This window comes from Neodiprion fabricii, chromosome 2 (genome assembly GCF_021155785.1).
Source record: "Neodiprion fabricii isolate iyNeoFabr1 chromosome 2, iyNeoFabr1.1, whole genome shotgun sequence".
Classification (NCBI taxonomy): domain Eukaryota; kingdom Metazoa; phylum Arthropoda; class Insecta; order Hymenoptera; family Diprionidae; genus Neodiprion; species Neodiprion fabricii.
Window position 1 is genome coordinate 5,923,464 of NC_060240.1, and position 18,872 is coordinate 5,942,335.

General features: G+C 36.2%; 1 protein-coding gene and 1 long non-coding RNA gene across 11 annotated transcripts; both read left to right on the plus strand.

Annotated features, from left to right (window-relative positions):
• The first annotated feature begins 22 nt into the window (after positions 1-22).
• On the plus strand, positions 23-18,587 carry LOC124176755 (H(+)/Cl(-) exchange transporter 3). 10 transcript variants are annotated; one of them, XM_046558398.1, is made up of 13 exons: positions 23-190; positions 779-827; positions 4,174-4,298; positions 7,122-7,320; positions 13,781-13,807; positions 14,924-15,273; positions 15,756-15,917; positions 16,016-16,303; positions 16,417-16,599; positions 16,708-16,922; positions 17,312-17,872; positions 17,957-18,334; positions 18,460-18,587. In XM_046558398.1, the coding sequence occupies exons 3-13, from the start codon at positions 4,188-4,190 to the stop codon at positions 18,548-18,550; spliced, it is 2,565 nt and encodes an 854-aa protein (XP_046414354.1). In that variant the 5' UTR covers positions 23-190; positions 779-827; positions 4,174-4,187; the 3' UTR covers positions 18,551-18,587. The 10 variants fall into 10 exon arrangements, with proteins under 10 accessions (XP_046414354.1, XP_046414360.1, XP_046414359.1 ...); XM_046558403.1 differs by lacking the exon at positions 4,174-4,298 and having other exon boundaries at positions 24-190; XM_046558397.1 differs by lacking the exon at positions 779-827 and having other exon boundaries at positions 24-190.
• On the plus strand, positions 9,177-12,206 carry LOC124176767. Its single transcript, XR_006869456.1, has 2 exons — positions 9,177-10,465; positions 11,960-12,206. It is a non-coding gene; the product is annotated as an uncharacterized LOC124176767 (long non-coding RNA).
• Positions 18,588-18,872: the final 285 nt, after the last annotated feature.

Genomic DNA, 18,872 nt, shown 5'->3' on the forward strand with positions numbered 1-18,872 from the left:
CGCGTGCTCAATGCTCGATCTATCGCGAAAGGGGAGTTGAAGCGACTAGCATCTCGGCTACGTGCCTATCGCATCCTCTCACTTGAAACGTCGTAGATTCTAGTCAATAAAATACCAACGCATAAGTAATGATCGAGTGAAAAAAGTGTTCTCAGATCATCAGGCGTGTGCACTATCGGTCAAAAGAAACGTAATTATACATACATAGCGTGTAGTCACGCATCTTTCGTACGTGTCTGCGTATACCTATTGTACAAAATACATAACTGTCATAGCTGCATGCGCGTAGTGTTATTATTAATTTAGTAGCCGATTTGAGTTGCGCGTGGCGCTGAACGGGCAGGAGGGATGACGGTGGGTGACTGACGGAAAAAGATTTATATATATATATATTAAACAAAAAAAAAAAACATAGTAAAACAAAAAAAAAAAAAAAAAAACAAAGCCAATGGCGTGAACGAAAGCCTGAAATTTATAAATACAAAAGAAGTGTTGACTCTGCCAGTAAATAAAAATAATTGAACCCTTGACAAAGTCTGTCACATGATCAGAGTGGTTATGCATTTGCAGTTACCTGTAGTGCCGTCGCTTCCGTGAAGAGTTATTATTATTATTTAATTGTATGCACATACTTGCATAGTGTAACGTATTTATTCTCTTTTCCATCCTGAGGATAGAATTATATTTTGGTGAATCCGTTCGCGTAAAATAAAACATACCTACCCACCACTTCAGCCATAAGTTTACCTTACAACGTTAGTTATTTTTGTTGGTGAAGGTTAAATGATACCCACGGAATTTCTACCTGTGGATATTTAACAATCATGGTGAGTTGCTTGCTCTTTGTACGGTGATATTTTTCGATGGCACACAGTGATACTTTGCTCTCTTATCTCTCTTCACGTACCTACTACTATTTGTTTTTTATGTTTGACTTATCCACCACGTATACGTGTCGTGTTGCCTGATTTGCACAGGGCTGTTCTGCATCATCGCATACACGCATAATCATTAGCTAGTTTTTTCTAAACCTTTTCTACACTAAAATAGTCACCCAATTCTTCATACATCGTTGCGGTTCTCCAATTTCAACTCCTTCGTGGTCGATTATTTGCTCGGATGCGTGATTCTGTTGATTGCATCATTCGCCTCAGAGGTGATAAACGTCATTTTGACCAAATCATCGGCACATCCTCGAATGTAGCGGCAAATAATATCATTCAGTTTCGTCGCAATTTTAAACGCGATTTGTTAGAATATTTATATGCTACTCGCACAGCTGTCAATGCGTATAAGCCAGTCGCGTATTTCTTGGTCAAATTTTCATCTGAGGATTATCATCCCGATCCGCTAATCGGGTCACTGAACGACCAATTTGACAATAAAAGTTTACACCAGTTACAAAAGTTCAAATCACGGTCGGATACATGCGATCAGTCGGATTCGCTTTGTAAGTGCGTAGTTCTAATGTTTTTTTTTTTGCTTCAAGTTCTCGACACCAGAAACTAGAGGATTATGCGGTGTAATATTAGAGTGGGCGAAGTTGCTCGGTTATATATTGTATAAGCGGATTTGTATTTGTGTAATACGCTCCAAAATCTGATACGTATTTTCATACAACTCGCCTTTTCCGTTATCTTTGAACCGTGGTGTGTATATGAACAAAATAAAATGAGATTGAAGCTAGTAACATTATCGTAAAGAAATATTTGGGAAAAATTGCTATTTTCTGAGTTTTACTATGATTTCTAAGGAACTAAGATTTCGAAATATGAGTGTGTTTTGTTTTACTAACGAGGTTGAAGCTAGTAACGTTATGGTAACGAAACATTAAGAAATAAAATCACTATTTTCTGAATTTTATTAAGGAACTGAGATTTCGAACTATGAGAGTGTTTTGTTTTATTATGGTTTACCGAATTTCACACAATTCCAAAATCACGAAGTAACGGCATTTTCCTCAGCATGAATCGTTACGATAATGAAATTCACAGTTAATTTAGGGATACGCTGATTGTCGTGCAACCAGATCCACGGTCGAGTTTCTGGTGATTGTCGCGATTCTTGACTGGAATTACAATCAAGCATGTACCGTCAAACTGCATGTTACACACTTGATTCTAATCAACAGTCAAGGTATATACGGGACATTACATATCAAATTAGCAGCCCACATACCTTACCCTCTTCGATTTTAATCATTTTTTACTATGATGCTTGTAACGACCCTAAAAGGTCTCGGAATTTTTTATCAAATTTTTTTAACCACCGGTGAAATTTATAAAAAACAAACGAAAAACCCATTATGAAAGCGCCATTTTTTTTAAACCTGAAAAAATTCACAGTTCACAATGGGATCTCAATATTTGTCAACTTTTTTTTCGCAAGTTTTTCGTTTATCCGTGTCGGAATTAAAATTTTTTTGTTTTTATTTTTCTATTCCTCAATTTAAATAAATCACGGAATCATGAAAATAATGTGATTCGGCCATCTGTTTACATCGAGGCACACAAAGGAAAAAAAAAAATCAACAATTCCGGCATAGAAAATGTAAAAACTTGCCAAAAGAAAACCATGGTAAATATAGAGATCCCATTATCGTTCGGTGCTCAAAAATTTCATTTCGAATCATGGAATCAGTTTTTTTTAAAGATTTTTTAAGATTCTTAAGAACGGTGTTTTTTTCATTGGTTTTGCAATTTTGTATTTCACCGGTGGTTAAAGAAAATCTGAAAAAATTCCCGAGACCCTTTTGGGTCGGAAAGAACATAATACCAAAAAATGATGAGAATCGAAGAGAGTGAGGTGCACAGACTGCTGATTTGACGTGGAATGCCCCATACGTATTGCGAAAATATACCAGTGACAGGTGTTCCAACGCTGCGTTGAGCACGCTCCGTGTTTCCTTTTACGAAATTTTCTCAGAACCGCTAAAAATTCGGAAGGCTATTAAAGAATTCTTTACAAAAATTGACACAGAGAGAAATTCGTCAACCCGTACGTAGAGTACAGAATTGTAAGATTAAAAAATCGCGGCATAAGAATCTTCGGCTAAAGGAAACTATCGAATTCGGTACAATTTCTATTATCTACACATATACATACGCATGCTTCCGGCGAGCGTGACAAGTTTTTTACATCGGTAGATCAACACGCTTATCATTAGGTCAATAATAAATTAAGCGTGTCAAAGTTCCTTGCACCTCGATCACGGTGCTTCAAGAAATCGATATAGTCATTAGGTTTTTTCAAAACCCTCGTTTACTGCTTGCTGTACACGTTTTAAATTATTTTTTGGAGTCTGGAGACTATATATAGAAACAGGTATAGCAGAAGGTCTTTCATTATTTACTCTAGAAATGTTATCGCAGAATTGCTCAAGTTGAAAAAATTAGCATTGTCAGCAGTCTCGAAATACGTACGCAAGCTGTAATATCCCGTTTAAAGCATTCTTAAACTTTTGGTTACGAATTTTCGGTCCCTTCTCTTTCTCTGTCTCTGTCAATCTTAATAGATTAGATAAGAAAATAGGTATATCAGCTGTCTGCATTGAGAATTACGTACAACGTCGACGATTCGTCTATAAAACTGAGATATACATTAATAAACGAAAAGTTTATTTATAATATAGATACGAAAACAGCGAGAACTTGATTCTAAATCAAGCTGAAGTTAGTAAGCTTAGCGTAACTAAACATTGGGGGAAAAAAAATCACTATTTTGCAATTTTTTAGTAACTTTGAAGTTACCAGGTTTTGAAAACATGAATTACTTTTGAGTTATTATAATTTACTGCATTTCAGAGATTCCTGAAATTACGAATAACGGTTTTTCCGAAAAACGAATAACTACAATAACGCTTCTAACTTCAGCCTCGCAATTCTCAAGCATATGAGAACGGTTTAACAAATCGCTAAAACAACTCAATTACACACTATTCAGCGATTCTCACAAATATGTTTATTGTTATTTTAACACGAGCATGCCGATATTCGATAAAATCTTTTTACTACGTATATTTAATCCTACCTGCCCGAACGTGTTGTTATCTCGAACCTTTTATCGTAGACGTACGACAGGCATGTATATGTGATTATTGATAGGGAATATCGTCCTGAGATGTGTTTTTTTGTAATCCTGCAAGACATGTTGCCTGTGTATATGTAATAACAGTTGTACGCGAAACGATGGAGAAATTTCCGCTGAAGGGTACGGTAACCTCGTCAACGGCAACCTCGTCCTTCGGCCCTGCACAGTTGAGCACAACGCCCACCATGTATCACTCTGTCGATGCCAAGGTAGGCATCCGTTACTCGTTATTTCATTCTCTTTCTTTCTTTCTTTCTTTCTTACTTTCTTACTTTTATCATCCTCGATTCTCGTTTCACATTTTATTACAGGTGCAATGACTAAATATTATCTTATCACACTTTATTACGAATGTATATTTGTATATACATTATTATACTTGTTTAATTGAGATTGATTGATTTTATTCGCCAGAAAAAGTGACGAATGGAAGGCTTGTATGATTATCTGTACAAAGTTGTGTATGTATCATGTACATAAATATCTGTTTCCCCTAACAACTAACACAAAATGCTAGCATTCTATTTCTATAATTTTTATTTATTTTCGGCATTTTCGCGGAATATGAAACGTCCTAAATATTGCAAGCCACCAAAATATGAGGTATAATAATATAAAAATATGTATGTCTCTACAGATTGACACGTCGTGATGTATAATGCAATTTGTATATTTTAAACAATGAGAGATTCGTTAGTTGTTCAGTACATTACATTATATTTTTATTTTGTAAATAACGAAAATCGTATTTCACGTGATTCATAATTCTAATCGCGATCGGTTTACAGAGTTTTAAGTGCTTAAATGCTTTGACTACCTGCAAAAATATCAGACGAGATAGGTACGTATATAGGTTATACGTATATACAGGGTGTCCCATTTAAATTGACACAACAGAATAATTTTCAGATAGTTTTGAATAACGATGAAAAATTAACGTTGGTAAAAAAGAATGTAAAAAAATTCAGGAGTGCTTTTTTGTGATTGTAGAATCGTCTAAAAAATCCTCAAGAAAATTGAAAATGGTGAGGGAAAATCATAGGTCGAGTTGACATGGAATGCCTCATATACATTTATTCGCGATTCAGAAACACAATGAATAAATTGATTTTATCTGGAATGTAATTAGCAAATTCAACGAACAATGTTTTGTTAAACGGTATTTTTGCTTGGTTTTTCCTTACTTGTATGTTTTTGCATAATTTCCGTAGCGTAGTCGTCTATTTTCAATTGAGGAACGGCTGCTCCGCATTTTTTAGCGAGCAACGATGTATATTACGCACCAGAAATATATTTTTTGAGCCGACGCCGTTCGGATAATTGAGGGTTCGGATAGTCGAGATTCTACCGTACACCGAAACGTGCACAATAATTTTTGTTACCAACAATAAAACCACCCAGTCTGATTTATCTGGTATTAAGTACCGGGTGGTTGACTTCCTGATGCAGCCATATGTGATTTATAAGGCAAATATTATACTTTTTCCTCAATCTGTGATCTCTTGGTAGCGTTTGATCGGTTTTAAAATTTCAAGGCTCGCTATCGCGTTGGTATTATAATTTCAATCCAAAGTTTCCTCTAAACTCAACTGAATTATACTTATAGCTTGAATTTCGACTGAGTAATTTAGAGTAGTTAAACTGTTTTACACGTCTAAATTTATTATTATAACGAATTTCAGCGGAAACCACCATTCGAATTTTATTATATGTGTAAAACTTCGCCCATGGATAACATAATTACGTTAAAAAATTAATCAGCGTTACAATAACGCGAGTTTATACCTTGATAACAAACGTAACGAAATTTTTAACATGAATTATAATTAGATAACGTCAAACTTTTCTTTATAATTTACCAATTTTATAAAAAAAAAAAAAACAAGTTATACATACATTTATAATTATTTTACAAGTGACTGTATAAATTGTACAATGCACGCCATTTATCGTCCGGTAGACAGGGTATCGTATAATAATGCGCATTATGGTGGACTTGAGGAGATTAAATTTCAGAGAGATAAGCGTGAATTAAAATGGAATATGACTACCGACTTCTTTATCCGAAGGAAATTAATTGGATGGATATTCTACGTAGGTGACAGGGAGGTCCATTGTTTTTACTAACATCATACCTGTTCATTGTTACTTATCTCATTAATAACCGTTGAAACCTTTCTGTCCACCCAATTGAAGTCTTGCATGATAATGAATTATAGGTATACACATATACTCATATAACATGCGAATAAAGGTAAGAGTTGGAAAATAAATAGTTTTTATCATTACACGCGTAGGTATAGCTGTTTATCGCTTTTAAATCTGCACATTAACCGTTAACAAAATTTACTTACCTACTTGCTTACGTGAGACACCAACTGTATTGCTTTAAATAAAAAAAAAAAAAAAAAAAACTTCAATACCGCACGGAAACCATTCATGCCGACGAAACTTTAGTAAAGTATTAAATATTTGTAATAATTAGATTCAAATAATAAATATCAGATTGTAGTGCGGCTGTGCAATGACAAGAATCAATTTCACCTAAATATTTTTTTGTTTCGATTTTTTTTTCATACTAACAATAAATGTGATATGTCAAATGAAGCTTAGTGCGTGTAACAATTAATATTAAAATTTCCATAGTTACAATATGAATGACTTAGTCTTATCGAGGAAGTTTTTTTTTTTTTTTGCATCATATAAATTAAATTCAGCCACACGAGCTTTCTTTTGCATTGCTTGGAAGACAATAAAACTTTTCAAAAAAAAAAAAAAAAAACGACTGAATTTTAAAGCTCGAAAAAAACTATACGTTGATCTTATTTGAATATATTTGTTTGGTTGAGATAAAAAACTGTGTGTGAAAAAACATGTTGACGGCGCGACAGCCAATTGAGGCGTTAATCCATTTATCAATTTGATGGTATACAATTAATAGACAATATCCGTCTTCGATGTTTTTACACTGCGAGCCGAATCAGCTTTAACAATACCTTAATCGCGGGGATCTTTTAAATTGAAATTTACAGAACGGAAATGGAGTAGAGGGCGGAAGTTTAAGCGACGCCCGTTTACGACCTACGGGCCTTACCAATAGGGGAGCGATAATTAGTAGCGACGAAGACATGCAGCAGGACGTTAATCACCATCACCACGGGACGTCCCAACTCTCTGGGAACAACGCCTATCTCGACCGTAACGTCAGGCTAGACGATGGAACGTCTCACTGTGAGTTTGCCCTTTATATTAATTTTCATTTTATGCGGATATCTTGCAGTTTCGTTCGTATCTTCGTGGTTATTATTGCGGTCGTTTGGAATGATTGTCCTTCAGACTAGATTGTGGAAAGTGGCTTTCGGCACATTATTGTAATTTCAAAATGCGACTATACCGTTTATAAACTTGAATGATGAGACAAATTGTTATTAATCCTACACAAGTTACAAATATAACGTTTGTAAAAATCTTTAAATTTAATACGGTGATCAATTGGTTTTAAATATTGTTAAGAAAAAAAAACAGTAATAATTGGATCGAATAAATGATACATACATATTAATTATATTTGAAAATTGGAATTGGTCGGAAGAAAGATATCAATTACTTGCAAAAATTGTAATTAAATTTAAATTAACCAATCATTTGTTATAAATGAAATTTGCATTTTATTTCACGCTAGTTACAAAACAAAAATTTAATTTGTATAAACTGAAGTGTACAATTGTACATACACGTGTAATTTGCAATTCGAATGTAATTAATTATAAATTGTAATTAAGCGATGCCCGATAGTGCGATAGTAATGTTATTTGGATTCATTGCTACTGTCATCATTATCATTAATATTTTTACAAACGAACCACAAAGATTGCATAATTAATAACAAATGCTGAATGTTCGTAAGGCAACCGCGTAATTTCATGTAGAACAATAGATACATGTGTTTATGAGAGAAAAAGCAGTGCACCTGAAAGTTGCGTAGATACAGTGTCTTATAATCGGTTGTCGGGTCGACAAAGCAGATTTCTGCATCTGGTGATCGATGGATTAGTGCAAATGAGTATGTTCCACTTAACAACGATTATAATTGTCGTGCCATCTTCGAAATGCATCAGGTAATTGTTTATCACGATTTTTTTTCGAGTCTTGTATGCATACGTGTTTGTGAATCTATTTCAATAAGAACGCCTATAGTTTTTACATTTTTTGAAAGAAATTTGAAAAATGATGTGCTAGGTAACAGTTTTGAGCCATAGTCGAGGAAATGGAACTGAGTTTTTTTTTTAGACAAAAAAAAAAAAACAAACAAAACCCGTAAAGTAGGAGTTGGAAAATAAATTGTAGTTTCCCATTTTCCAATATTGAAGAACGCAGAGTTTCGGATATTCTTCACAGCAGTCTGATCGCAACGCTTAAGAGATGTTTATTGTGCAGTAGAACCTTGAAAATTCGTTTTAGCTCATACATAAATGCATGGCTTGTCGCTCACAGCGACTTTAGCTCATAGCGGAATGCCTATAATACTGATAGGATCTGTAATGTTACATCGAACGCCAATAACTAGGGAATACTTGATATCCACGTAAATCCGAGGGAGTATTTTATTCTCAAATAAACATTTTTAATTGATTGTAAGTCGGTCAAACATGTAACAACTTATCAATTAGAAATTTGATTCGTGCATAAAACTACGTTCCGCTCACTTCTACCATTAGATACTTGCATATTATATGACGGTTGGCAGGAAAAATCTAGGGACATTTTACGCCCGAACAACCGATTGTTCTCCAACGCTTGGCAGCACTGACTCGAACGTTATGCAGGGTGTTTATGCGTAACCTACTCGTATCGGTGTACCACATACATTTGCGTACACGCGTCACGTATTTACGTATGCCTTGAGAGCAAGTTGCGATCAGTCGACGCAAAGCGTTCGCGGTTCACGGTTCGCCGCTGCCGTTCATGCAAACGGCCTACGTATTATTATACTTACGTATTGCGTACCTATATGGTAGATCTACACGTGTTTCGCTCAGCGCGTTCGCAATAATTATTTTTGCAGCGGTGGAGAAACTTGCATTATAACCTTACAACTTTTCAATTTGTCGGTGTAGGGTTTTTTTTTTCTTTCTTACCGACCTAAATACTCGTACTGTTTACTGTCTTGTCCGATCGACTCTGATTCCGCTTAAAAGTTACTTTCAAGCCTTACAACTGAATGAAAGGTTTTTCACGGTTCAACGAACGATTAAATTAATAAATGTAGTACGGATAGGGAAAGAATGGAAATAGGTAACAGACATTCGATAGTTTCATATCCCTGACTTGACTCACGGAGGATAAACTCTGTCGGCATTCCTCAGCCTCGATACCTGCTGCAAGGGTTAATAATGAATTTCATCGTGTCAATATAATTCGACGAAAATATTGTCGTTGGATCAGAAGAAATTCAAACAAACCAACGAAGAGTATCAATATCCTTGTTGCACGTTACGTTACTTATACTCGAATGTATAGTTATCGAACCTTAAATTTCTCTCCACATTATCGTACGATAATTCTCAGTATACTCAAATCGTTCGTCTTTTTTCTAACGATTATTATACATCTATAGCGAGGCAGGTAATTCGTCAGTCACAACATATTATCGCGAGATCCGGGGATGCCGGAGAGTCTGGCGGTGGAATCTGCAATTCGAGAGTCGGTAAAACCGGTTCGACGTTTGGAAATTTTGCCACATGCATGTCAAAGCTGTTTCTCGTTCCGGTTTAAAATAGGAATTGGGACCCTGTGAGGTAGACCATGTTACACATGAATATCAGCTTGTGGTCTTCAAATCTCACGAGATTGAAGTTAGTAACGTTATCGTAACGAAACATTGGAAAAAATCACTATTTTCATATTTTCACACCATGACATTGAAGGAACGAACATTTCAAATAATTCGAAAATCACGAAGTAACGGTTTTTCCTCATCACGAATCGTTACGATAACGCTACCAACTTCAGCATGGTCAAATCTTACGGTTCTTGTCATATCGTGAGCTAGACAAAGTAAAACCGATCGGGAACCGCGTTCTGACGGTTAAGGAATATTAACCCGGTTCGATTGCACCAGTTTTTCCGCCGCTATCTTCAGCCTACTACCTACTCGATACAACCGCTCCAAATTCCCAGAGTGCAACGCGTGATGTGTATCAAGTGTGTGAAGTGAGCCACCAGACAGTTTGAACAGTGCTGCGCTGAGAGATATTTTCTTATCTCGTGTCATGTCGACAAGTACGGCAGCCATCAAAGTGGGAGTGAAACGAGTTCTTCGTTAATGAGATCCCGGATCGATTGCGCTGTTTTATCTTTTTTTTCTTGTTCAAGGGTTAAAATCGTACATTCGTATTTATTTAGTATCACCAAAACTTCCGGAATATCCCCAGACTCTTCTGTTTCTGCCTTTCTTACGATATTGATGTTGTTTTTTTTCCAGCGTTCTCCTTTCTTATCTTACTTTCTTACTCAATGGCTGCAGGCGAATGTTTTCACCGTCAGTACTGCTGAACGTTCGTCGTGTCGTGTATACGATTGGAATTATATTTATTACTATTATTATCACTGTTTCCGGAATCGACAAACTTGCAATAAAAACGTAATGAATTATTATTGGTCGTCTCACTCAGGACTCTTTTAGCCATTTTTCATTACAAAAGGAAAAGAGAAAAAACTTGTCGAAAGTAACGAGTTATCAATCGAATATTTGATTTTTTCGGAGTGTAATAACGTTCGGCAATTTTAGGACTTCAAACTTGAGGTGGAAATTGTTTTTTTACGATATTTGTTATCACCGGTGCAAACTTTGGAGTAAAATCAACACACCGGCCACTGTCAGACCCACTTTAATTTTTATTTTCACTCTTTGGAAATATTTGGCGCTCGTTCGATATCAAATTTTATTTTACGCCAAATAAAGTAACAGCTGAAATAGCTGAAGTGGAATGTCGCCTTTAACTGATGAAATATCTTGGAATCTGGTCAACGAAACTTGAGAGTTTCATGCGCGGCAAATAAAAACAAAAACAAAAGGTTCTGAATTTGATTGTCTTTTTTTTTCTTTTATTTCGATATTAGTTATATACTGTGATCATTTACGATTATCCGTCCATACTTCTCCGAACCATAAAAATGATTCCAGTCAAAAATATGAACTATCCTTAATTGTGAGTCAATTCTATGCATAATTATCATCGACTTGTTGTAACAGATGGAAAAATTTCTTTTTAAAATCGCAATAGCGATGTGAAAAACAAAACTTCTATCCATAGACATATAATTTACATTTTTAACGAATTGCGTTCCGTAGAGAGACCAATTATTTTTTAAAAAATTTTGTACTTTCAAAAAACTAGTGCTCTAAAATGTGACGTGCAACGTCAGGTGTTTGATGAAAGAAATTGATTGCAGATTTGATGTTAAGCAATCTCATTCGACGTGCTACTTATGGTATCGTGTACGTGTTGTGCATGAGAATATGCCAGGCTACGGATATCTCACAGTAACATAATTTATACGCAACATTCGGATATACGTGCGATAAACGAATTTTCAAACCTCAATAGCATACCCTCATTCTGTAAAGTTGACAAATAAGTAGCAACTATGGGCTCAGCTGTATACATAATGAAACGGTGGTGTCACTTGCGTTCCTACTCCTGATCTGTATCCCCGCCGATAAATCGTCTAGACCTGATGGTATACCTACATTATACTTCCAGACATTTGACTGTTTGAATTTATCGGCGAAATACAGATTGATCCGTGAACCAAATCTCTCCTTTCACTATTCAAACTATCAACCATAACTTCCGTCGGTCTATAGTGTACAGATTTCCCTCTTATATGCCCTGAAATGATCGCTGGTCAGTGTAACAAGCACGGATACGTATAATAGTACATACTCTAAAGTAAAAGAACGACAAGTGACCGCTGATGACAATGTGAAATTGACGAGGTAACCAGTACCGTCTAGCGTCTGTAATAAATAACAACCGTGATCGTTGTACGCAACTCATCGAGCATCGAAGCTATTCCGTGAAATAATGAAGAAGAAAGCTTGATAACTCTACTAGAACGCCGAAATCAGAGTGCTTGGGAACAGGAAGCGTTGGGGTTGATGTGTCGTTAGTGTGGGTCGAAGTCCCGTATGAAGATTGGAAAGTGAACTTGTAGGATTTCTTGGGGTTGGTATAGATCGGTTGTTGGAGGAGGAAGAGGAGGAGGAGGAGACGACGACACCAGTCGACAGTCGGCAGGGAGGAAAAGGGAAGAGAGACACTCTTCCGACCCATGGGAACCGGTGTTTTGGAACAATTCACCGATGTCGCGCGATTATGCATACGCCTACTCAAAAAGTGATTCAACATTTATTTCATAATCCGTATCTGACTCGAGTCGTTGACGTTGACCAATTCGGAGTCAATTCCAATGTCTTGGTAATGCTGCAAGGTTCAGCCGAGCGGTGAATGCCTCAAATAAAACTTGAAGTCTGATATGATATGAAGCGCGTTCGTTCATTCTCCAGTCGAGTATATTATCTTTACTCAAATATTAATAAAATCGGTTATTCCTCGGTATTATTTCGTCGATTTAAACTAGCAAATACCAGAATTTGCCCATTGACGATAATCCTGAAGTTATTGGGTGACGAATTTTTTAAAAAAGTACACCGTCCGTTAATCTATGCTTGGATTTCTAATCTAGATATTCGAGGCGCTCTATAGATATTCACCTCAGACTACGCGGATCTTATAGATTTCTATTAAATTTTCTGCAACTCCTTTGAAATGAAATTATGTAGAATTAAAGTTTACCACTTGATGAGAAAACCTGCTTTTTAATCGTTGAAAATTTTTATACCTGAACTTTTTTTTTCGATTCCGAAAAAAAAAACGCAAGTGTTCTGAGGTGGTGAACTTTACTTGTTTTTGTATTACAAAGTGATTCCGACTAAGAGGCGTATCTCGCAAATCTTTGATGTACAGAATGAAGATAAGATTAGATATTCAATATTTCGAATTGGTCAACCTCACAATTAGAATGTCGTATATATAATTATCTTACATCAGTCATGGTATCGTGTTTTAATGCGAACGGAAGAAATAATGCAACAAGAGAAGAAAAAAAAGTATAGAGCAAAATGTCGTGGATGTTCGTTGAATATTGTTGCGTGAAATCTTATATTTATGCAAGTAATCTGCGGTGATTGCAAAATGCGGTTGCGGTTTAGAATAATACAATTCCTACGGTATTAATCCTTCGACTTTGCAATAATTCTTCAAAATCGATTCGCAGATTTATTATCGTGTTATAAAAATTGTGCAGTTTGTCCGTCCAAAACTCCTGGAAACGTATGCAAACACAACGCAAAGTATAAACAATAAAGTAACGAATTTATATTCGCTACGGTGATTTATTGCCGTTGATATTTTTTACGTGCAAATCACACAATTCACTGCAGGCATATTTGAAATAATGATTGTTATCATTATCGAACAATCGTTAGGCATCAGTTTTGATATTATGCAACTAACAATATAAAATTTACAAATTTAGGCAAAATCATACGAATTATCTTTTCCTATGCAACTAATGATTGAAGAGAATATTTTAAGAATTCAGAGCTTTATTCTCTATGTTCAAGGTGGGATTACTTTTTCTGGGATGCAGGGTAAGTCGATTTCGAAAGGAAATGACGCTTATCTGTACGCTTACTCTGCATGGAATTAGATGTTGCTGTTAGGAAAGAAAGAGAAAAAAAAAAATTCTACAGTGTACATATTTGTTTTATTAAGTGGCGTTTAAATTTTTTACTATTATCAACTTTTGACTTTGCTCTTCAAATTATAGGCTTACCGGTAGTTTTTATCTTATTTACAATTATACGATAACGATTGACGAGCTTATTTATTGTTCAGTTTCATTTTTTCTCGCTATTCTTTATTCGAAGAATTTAAACGTATTTCGCTCTTATACAGTTTGATTGACATGCGATGTGTTGTGAATTTGAACTCGAGCCTATATAGCGAACCAGTAGAAAATAAATTTCATAAACGGTAGAAAAAGTTTATTGAAATATTAATTCCTTGATTTTTTAATCGTTCGCTTAAAAAATTAATCTCGTTCGCAAAAGTTAATTACAAATTAATGTGCAAGTCCTCGGTATCCTTATTAATTGTTAAAGTTCATTGATTTGATTCGCGCGTTGTTAAAGAAATAAAAACAGATTAATAAAAAAAAAAAAAAAAAAACTTGAAGATAGAATATAAAATAAAAGTCGTAACAATAATAAAAATAATATTAATAATAATCACGTGTCTGCATTCATTCACAACTGTCGGAAATTACCAACCAATTTACTGTCACAAATTTCGCAAGGAAATTCCGGTATCGATGTAGTTATGCTACGGTTGCAGCAATCGTATGAATATTTTATAGAAGATGAAAATGTCGACGTGTGCATTCGACATGCGTACGTGAAGTAACTCGTGACATGTATACATCGAAACACGGGGTTTTGTTGTACGCTCGAATGTGATGGAAATTTTTTTTTTATACCTTTAACAAAGAAGTGTCAATTGCCTTACCGATTACAATACATTATCACGTGCATACCTGTGTTATTAAATGCTATTAACTTGATTGGGCCGTGTTGAAATTGCGAATTTTAAAAGTTGAAATGCGCACTTGAGCGCATCTGGGCGAATATGAAATAATCGCTTGTACACGTGTGTTTATTAATTATATATATGTATATATGTATATTTTTTCTCCTTGACACGTGTAGTTTCAGCAGACTCGGATGACATTCCCGGTATCGGTCAGTACGATGACTTTCACACTATCGACTGGCAGCGCGATATCGCCAGGGATCGTATGCGTCATCGGTATATCGTTAAAAAGAAGCATGATTCCATGTGGGACTTGATCAAGGGGGCCCATGACGCCTGGTCGGGATGGCTCTGCGTTTTATTCGTTGGATTATTCACGGGGGTTGCCGCTGGTGTGATAGACATCGGTGCCTCGTGGATGACCGATCTCAAATTTGGAATATGTCCTCAAGCCTTTTGGCTCAACAAAGAACAGTGCTGCTGGAGTTACAATGAAACTACATTCGACGGTGGAAATTGTTCACAGGTCAGTAGTACGATACGCAAATGCAATGAAAAAAAGTCACGAATTTAACCGCTGGATCTCACGTATTACTTGAGCATAATTTGAAATAACGAGACATTAATAGGGGTAACTTAAAGGACTGGAAATCATTTCGAATCACTTGAAAACATTAAATGTAGTATGGAAGAAATCGCGCTACAAGTATACAAGTACGAAACAACCGTTGTACTGACGTGCAATCGGCAAGATTTTATCATCGACCAAAGTAACAGGAATATTGTGCGGTGCGAAAAAGCATGTCCTTTTCCCACTTGTGTTAATTCTGTAAGACTTTGATTCGCAAGTATGAATCTTATATAAGAATATCTCTTTTAAAAACATCTTTATGCTGTTGGTGTAGGAGCTTCAAACGACTTTATAAAGCTCAGATGTTTTTTCCTCTTATGTCAGTCAGAAAAACAGTAAAACCCATTTGAAAAACATCATTATTTTTTTTTTTACAGTGGTGGACGTGGCCTGAAGTATTCAGTCAATCGAAGACTGGAGCCGGATCATACGTAATCTCTTATATGTTTTACATAGCCTGGGCTCTTTTATTTGCTTCGTTGTCAGCCTCGTTAGTCAGAATGTTTGCGCCTTATGCCTGCGGCTCTGGTATACCTGAGGTATGGTAATCATGAAAATCATCAAGTATTTGTATCATTACAGTCTTAATTTAAGGCAATTTGGATAAAGCGTTTCGATAACCCGATTAATTTTCCAGATTAAAACCATACTGAGTGGGTTCATAATCCGCGGGTACTTGGGAAAGTGGACATTGATAATAAAATCCGTCGGTCTCATTTTGTCCGTATCGGCAGGTCTCAGTTTGGGCAAGGAGGGACCCATGGTCCACATAGCATGTTGCATCGGAAACATATTTTCATACTTGTTTCCAAAATACGGAAGAAACGAAGCGAAAAAGCGTGAAATTTTATCCGCTGCCGCCGCTGCAGGTGTATCGGTTGCCTTTGGCGCACCGATTGGTGGTGTTTTGTTCAGTTTAGAAGAGGTAAGCTGTGGTAAAAAACAAACGCCTTGAAAACTTGAATTTCTATAAGAAAAATATTACAGTGGGATAAAACGTCGAGCGAACTGTAATTGTTTTCACCACTTTATTTACAGGTCAGCTACTATTTCCCGCTGAAGACACTATGGCGTTCCTTCTTTTGTGCACTCATAGCAGCTTTCGTATTGAGATCTATAAATCCGTTCGGCAATGAACACTCGGTACTCTTTTTCGTAGAGTACAACAAACCGTGGATATTTTTCGAACTGGTTCCCTTCGTGATGCTCGGTATAATGGGAGTAAGTACTTAGAAAGTAACGATTGTAATGATTGCTTTGCCAGTGAGTGGAACAAAGTATGTATCGCAATTATTTAAATTACTTGACGAAACTGATGAATTGTTTCAGGGTATTATTGCAACGTTATTCATTAAAGCAAATCTGTACTGGTGTCGTTATCGAAAAACATCTAAACTTGGTCAATATCCTGTGACCGAGGTTTTGGTTGTGACTGTTGCTACGGCCATTATTGCTTATCCAAATCCTTACACACGAATGAATACCAGTCAGCTGATTTACTTACTATTCAGCCAGTGTGGAGTATCTAATGCTGATATGCTATGGTGAGTATGACAATTGTTTGTAGACATTTTATATGCAACGAAAATAAGCATCGAGTCACGAAAATTGAACTAACGATATGCCTATGACATATACGACTGAAAGAATTATTATTATGTCTTTGCAATTCGCAATTGTTGTTTTTCCGAATTTTTTCCATGCTAGAAATTGTTGATCTTTTATAACTTTTTCATTTCATAATTTTTTGTCTCTCCGTCACAGCTTTGAGGTGATTTTATTTTTAGATTCAAAGCACTTTAATTGGATTATATCTTTACAGCCAAGTGTTACTAAATGTAGATATCGATGTGCTTAGAGCCCTGTTGGAAATCCTGCAATCGAAATTGCAGCAAAACACGACATAAATGAATCTGAATTTTCTTTTTTGCAGCGACTACGACAGAAATTTCACTGACGTCAATTCTGCGATTGAAATAGCAGCTGCTGGTCCGAGAGTTTATCAAGCAGTTTGGTTGTTGGTCTTAGCACTAATTCTGAAACTGATAATGACCATATTTACATTCGGTATGAAAGTACCTTGCGGATTATTCATCCCGTCACTTTGCCTGGGTGCGATAATGGGCCGCATCGTAGGCATCGGTATGGAACAACTCGCATACAAGTACCCTCACATTTGGGTGTTCAGCGAGGAATGTTCGACTGGCGTCGATTGCATAACGCCTGGCCTTTATGCCATGGTTGGGGCAGCTGCAGTCCTGGGCGGTGTTACAAGAATGACAGTGTCCTTGGTTGTTATCATGTTTGAATTAACAGGTGGGGTCAGGTACATTGTTCCCTTAATGGCAGCTGCTATGGCAAGTAAATGGGTCGGAGACGCGTTGGGTAAACAAGGCATCTACGATGCGCACATCGGATTGAACGGATATCCATTCTTAGACAGTAAAGACGAATTTCAACATACGAGTTTGGCAGCGGACGTCATGCAGCCAAAGTGAGTTGAGAATTTTTAGGTAAAATTGGACACGTTGTTTTGTGATTATTTTTTCTGTATTTGATTTTTTTTCATTCTTCTTAGGCGCAACGAAGCTCTGAACGTCCTGACTCAAGACTCTATGACAGTCGACGACGTTGACACTTTACTTAAAGAAACTGAACACAATGGTTTTCCAGTCATTGTTTCAAGAGAATCGCAATACTTGGTAGGCTTTGTGCTACGCAGGGACTTGAATCTCGCCATAGCCAATGCAAGACGGCTAATGGAGGGAATAACTGGACAGTCTCTTGTCATTTTCACAAGCGGTAGTAATGTTCAGACGCATGGTCCACCCCCACTAAAATTGAAGAAGATATTAGATATGGCGCCGATCACTATCACCGATCAAACGCCGATGGAAACCGTCGTCGACATGTTCCGTAAACTGGGACTCAGGCAAACGCTCGTCACGCATAACGGGTGAGAACTTACTACACAATTAATTATAATGACTATTGAAAAAGTAATTATAACAACTCGCTTCATTCTTCAATCCTATTTACAAAGTATCTCTGTTTGACCAGATTACGTATTTTCTTTTTCAGGCGGCTTCTAGGCGTTATAACAAAGAAGGATGTCTTAAGACATGTCAAGCAACTTGACAACGAAGATCCGAGCTCTGTTCTGTTCAATTAAATTGTAATTAATTAAATCGCGAAATTCTTAAACCTTATCCTGGTTATATTGTTGTTATTTTTATTAATTACAATCATTCGATTGTTTTTACGCGTGTTATAACTGACTTCCAGGGCCGTTGCTCCTCGTTAATGAATTTTAGTATTCATACAAATTTCTTAAAGTAAATTGGTCACGTGATAATAGTAATAAATAGATATTTTTTTTTTTTTTGCTGTATTAATTTCAACGTTTCCAAACCTCGGGGAAGACAGGAAATTTCAACTGTTGTCTAAATGTGTTTCGTTAAATTTTTCGAATGAATGAATGATATTCGGTATTA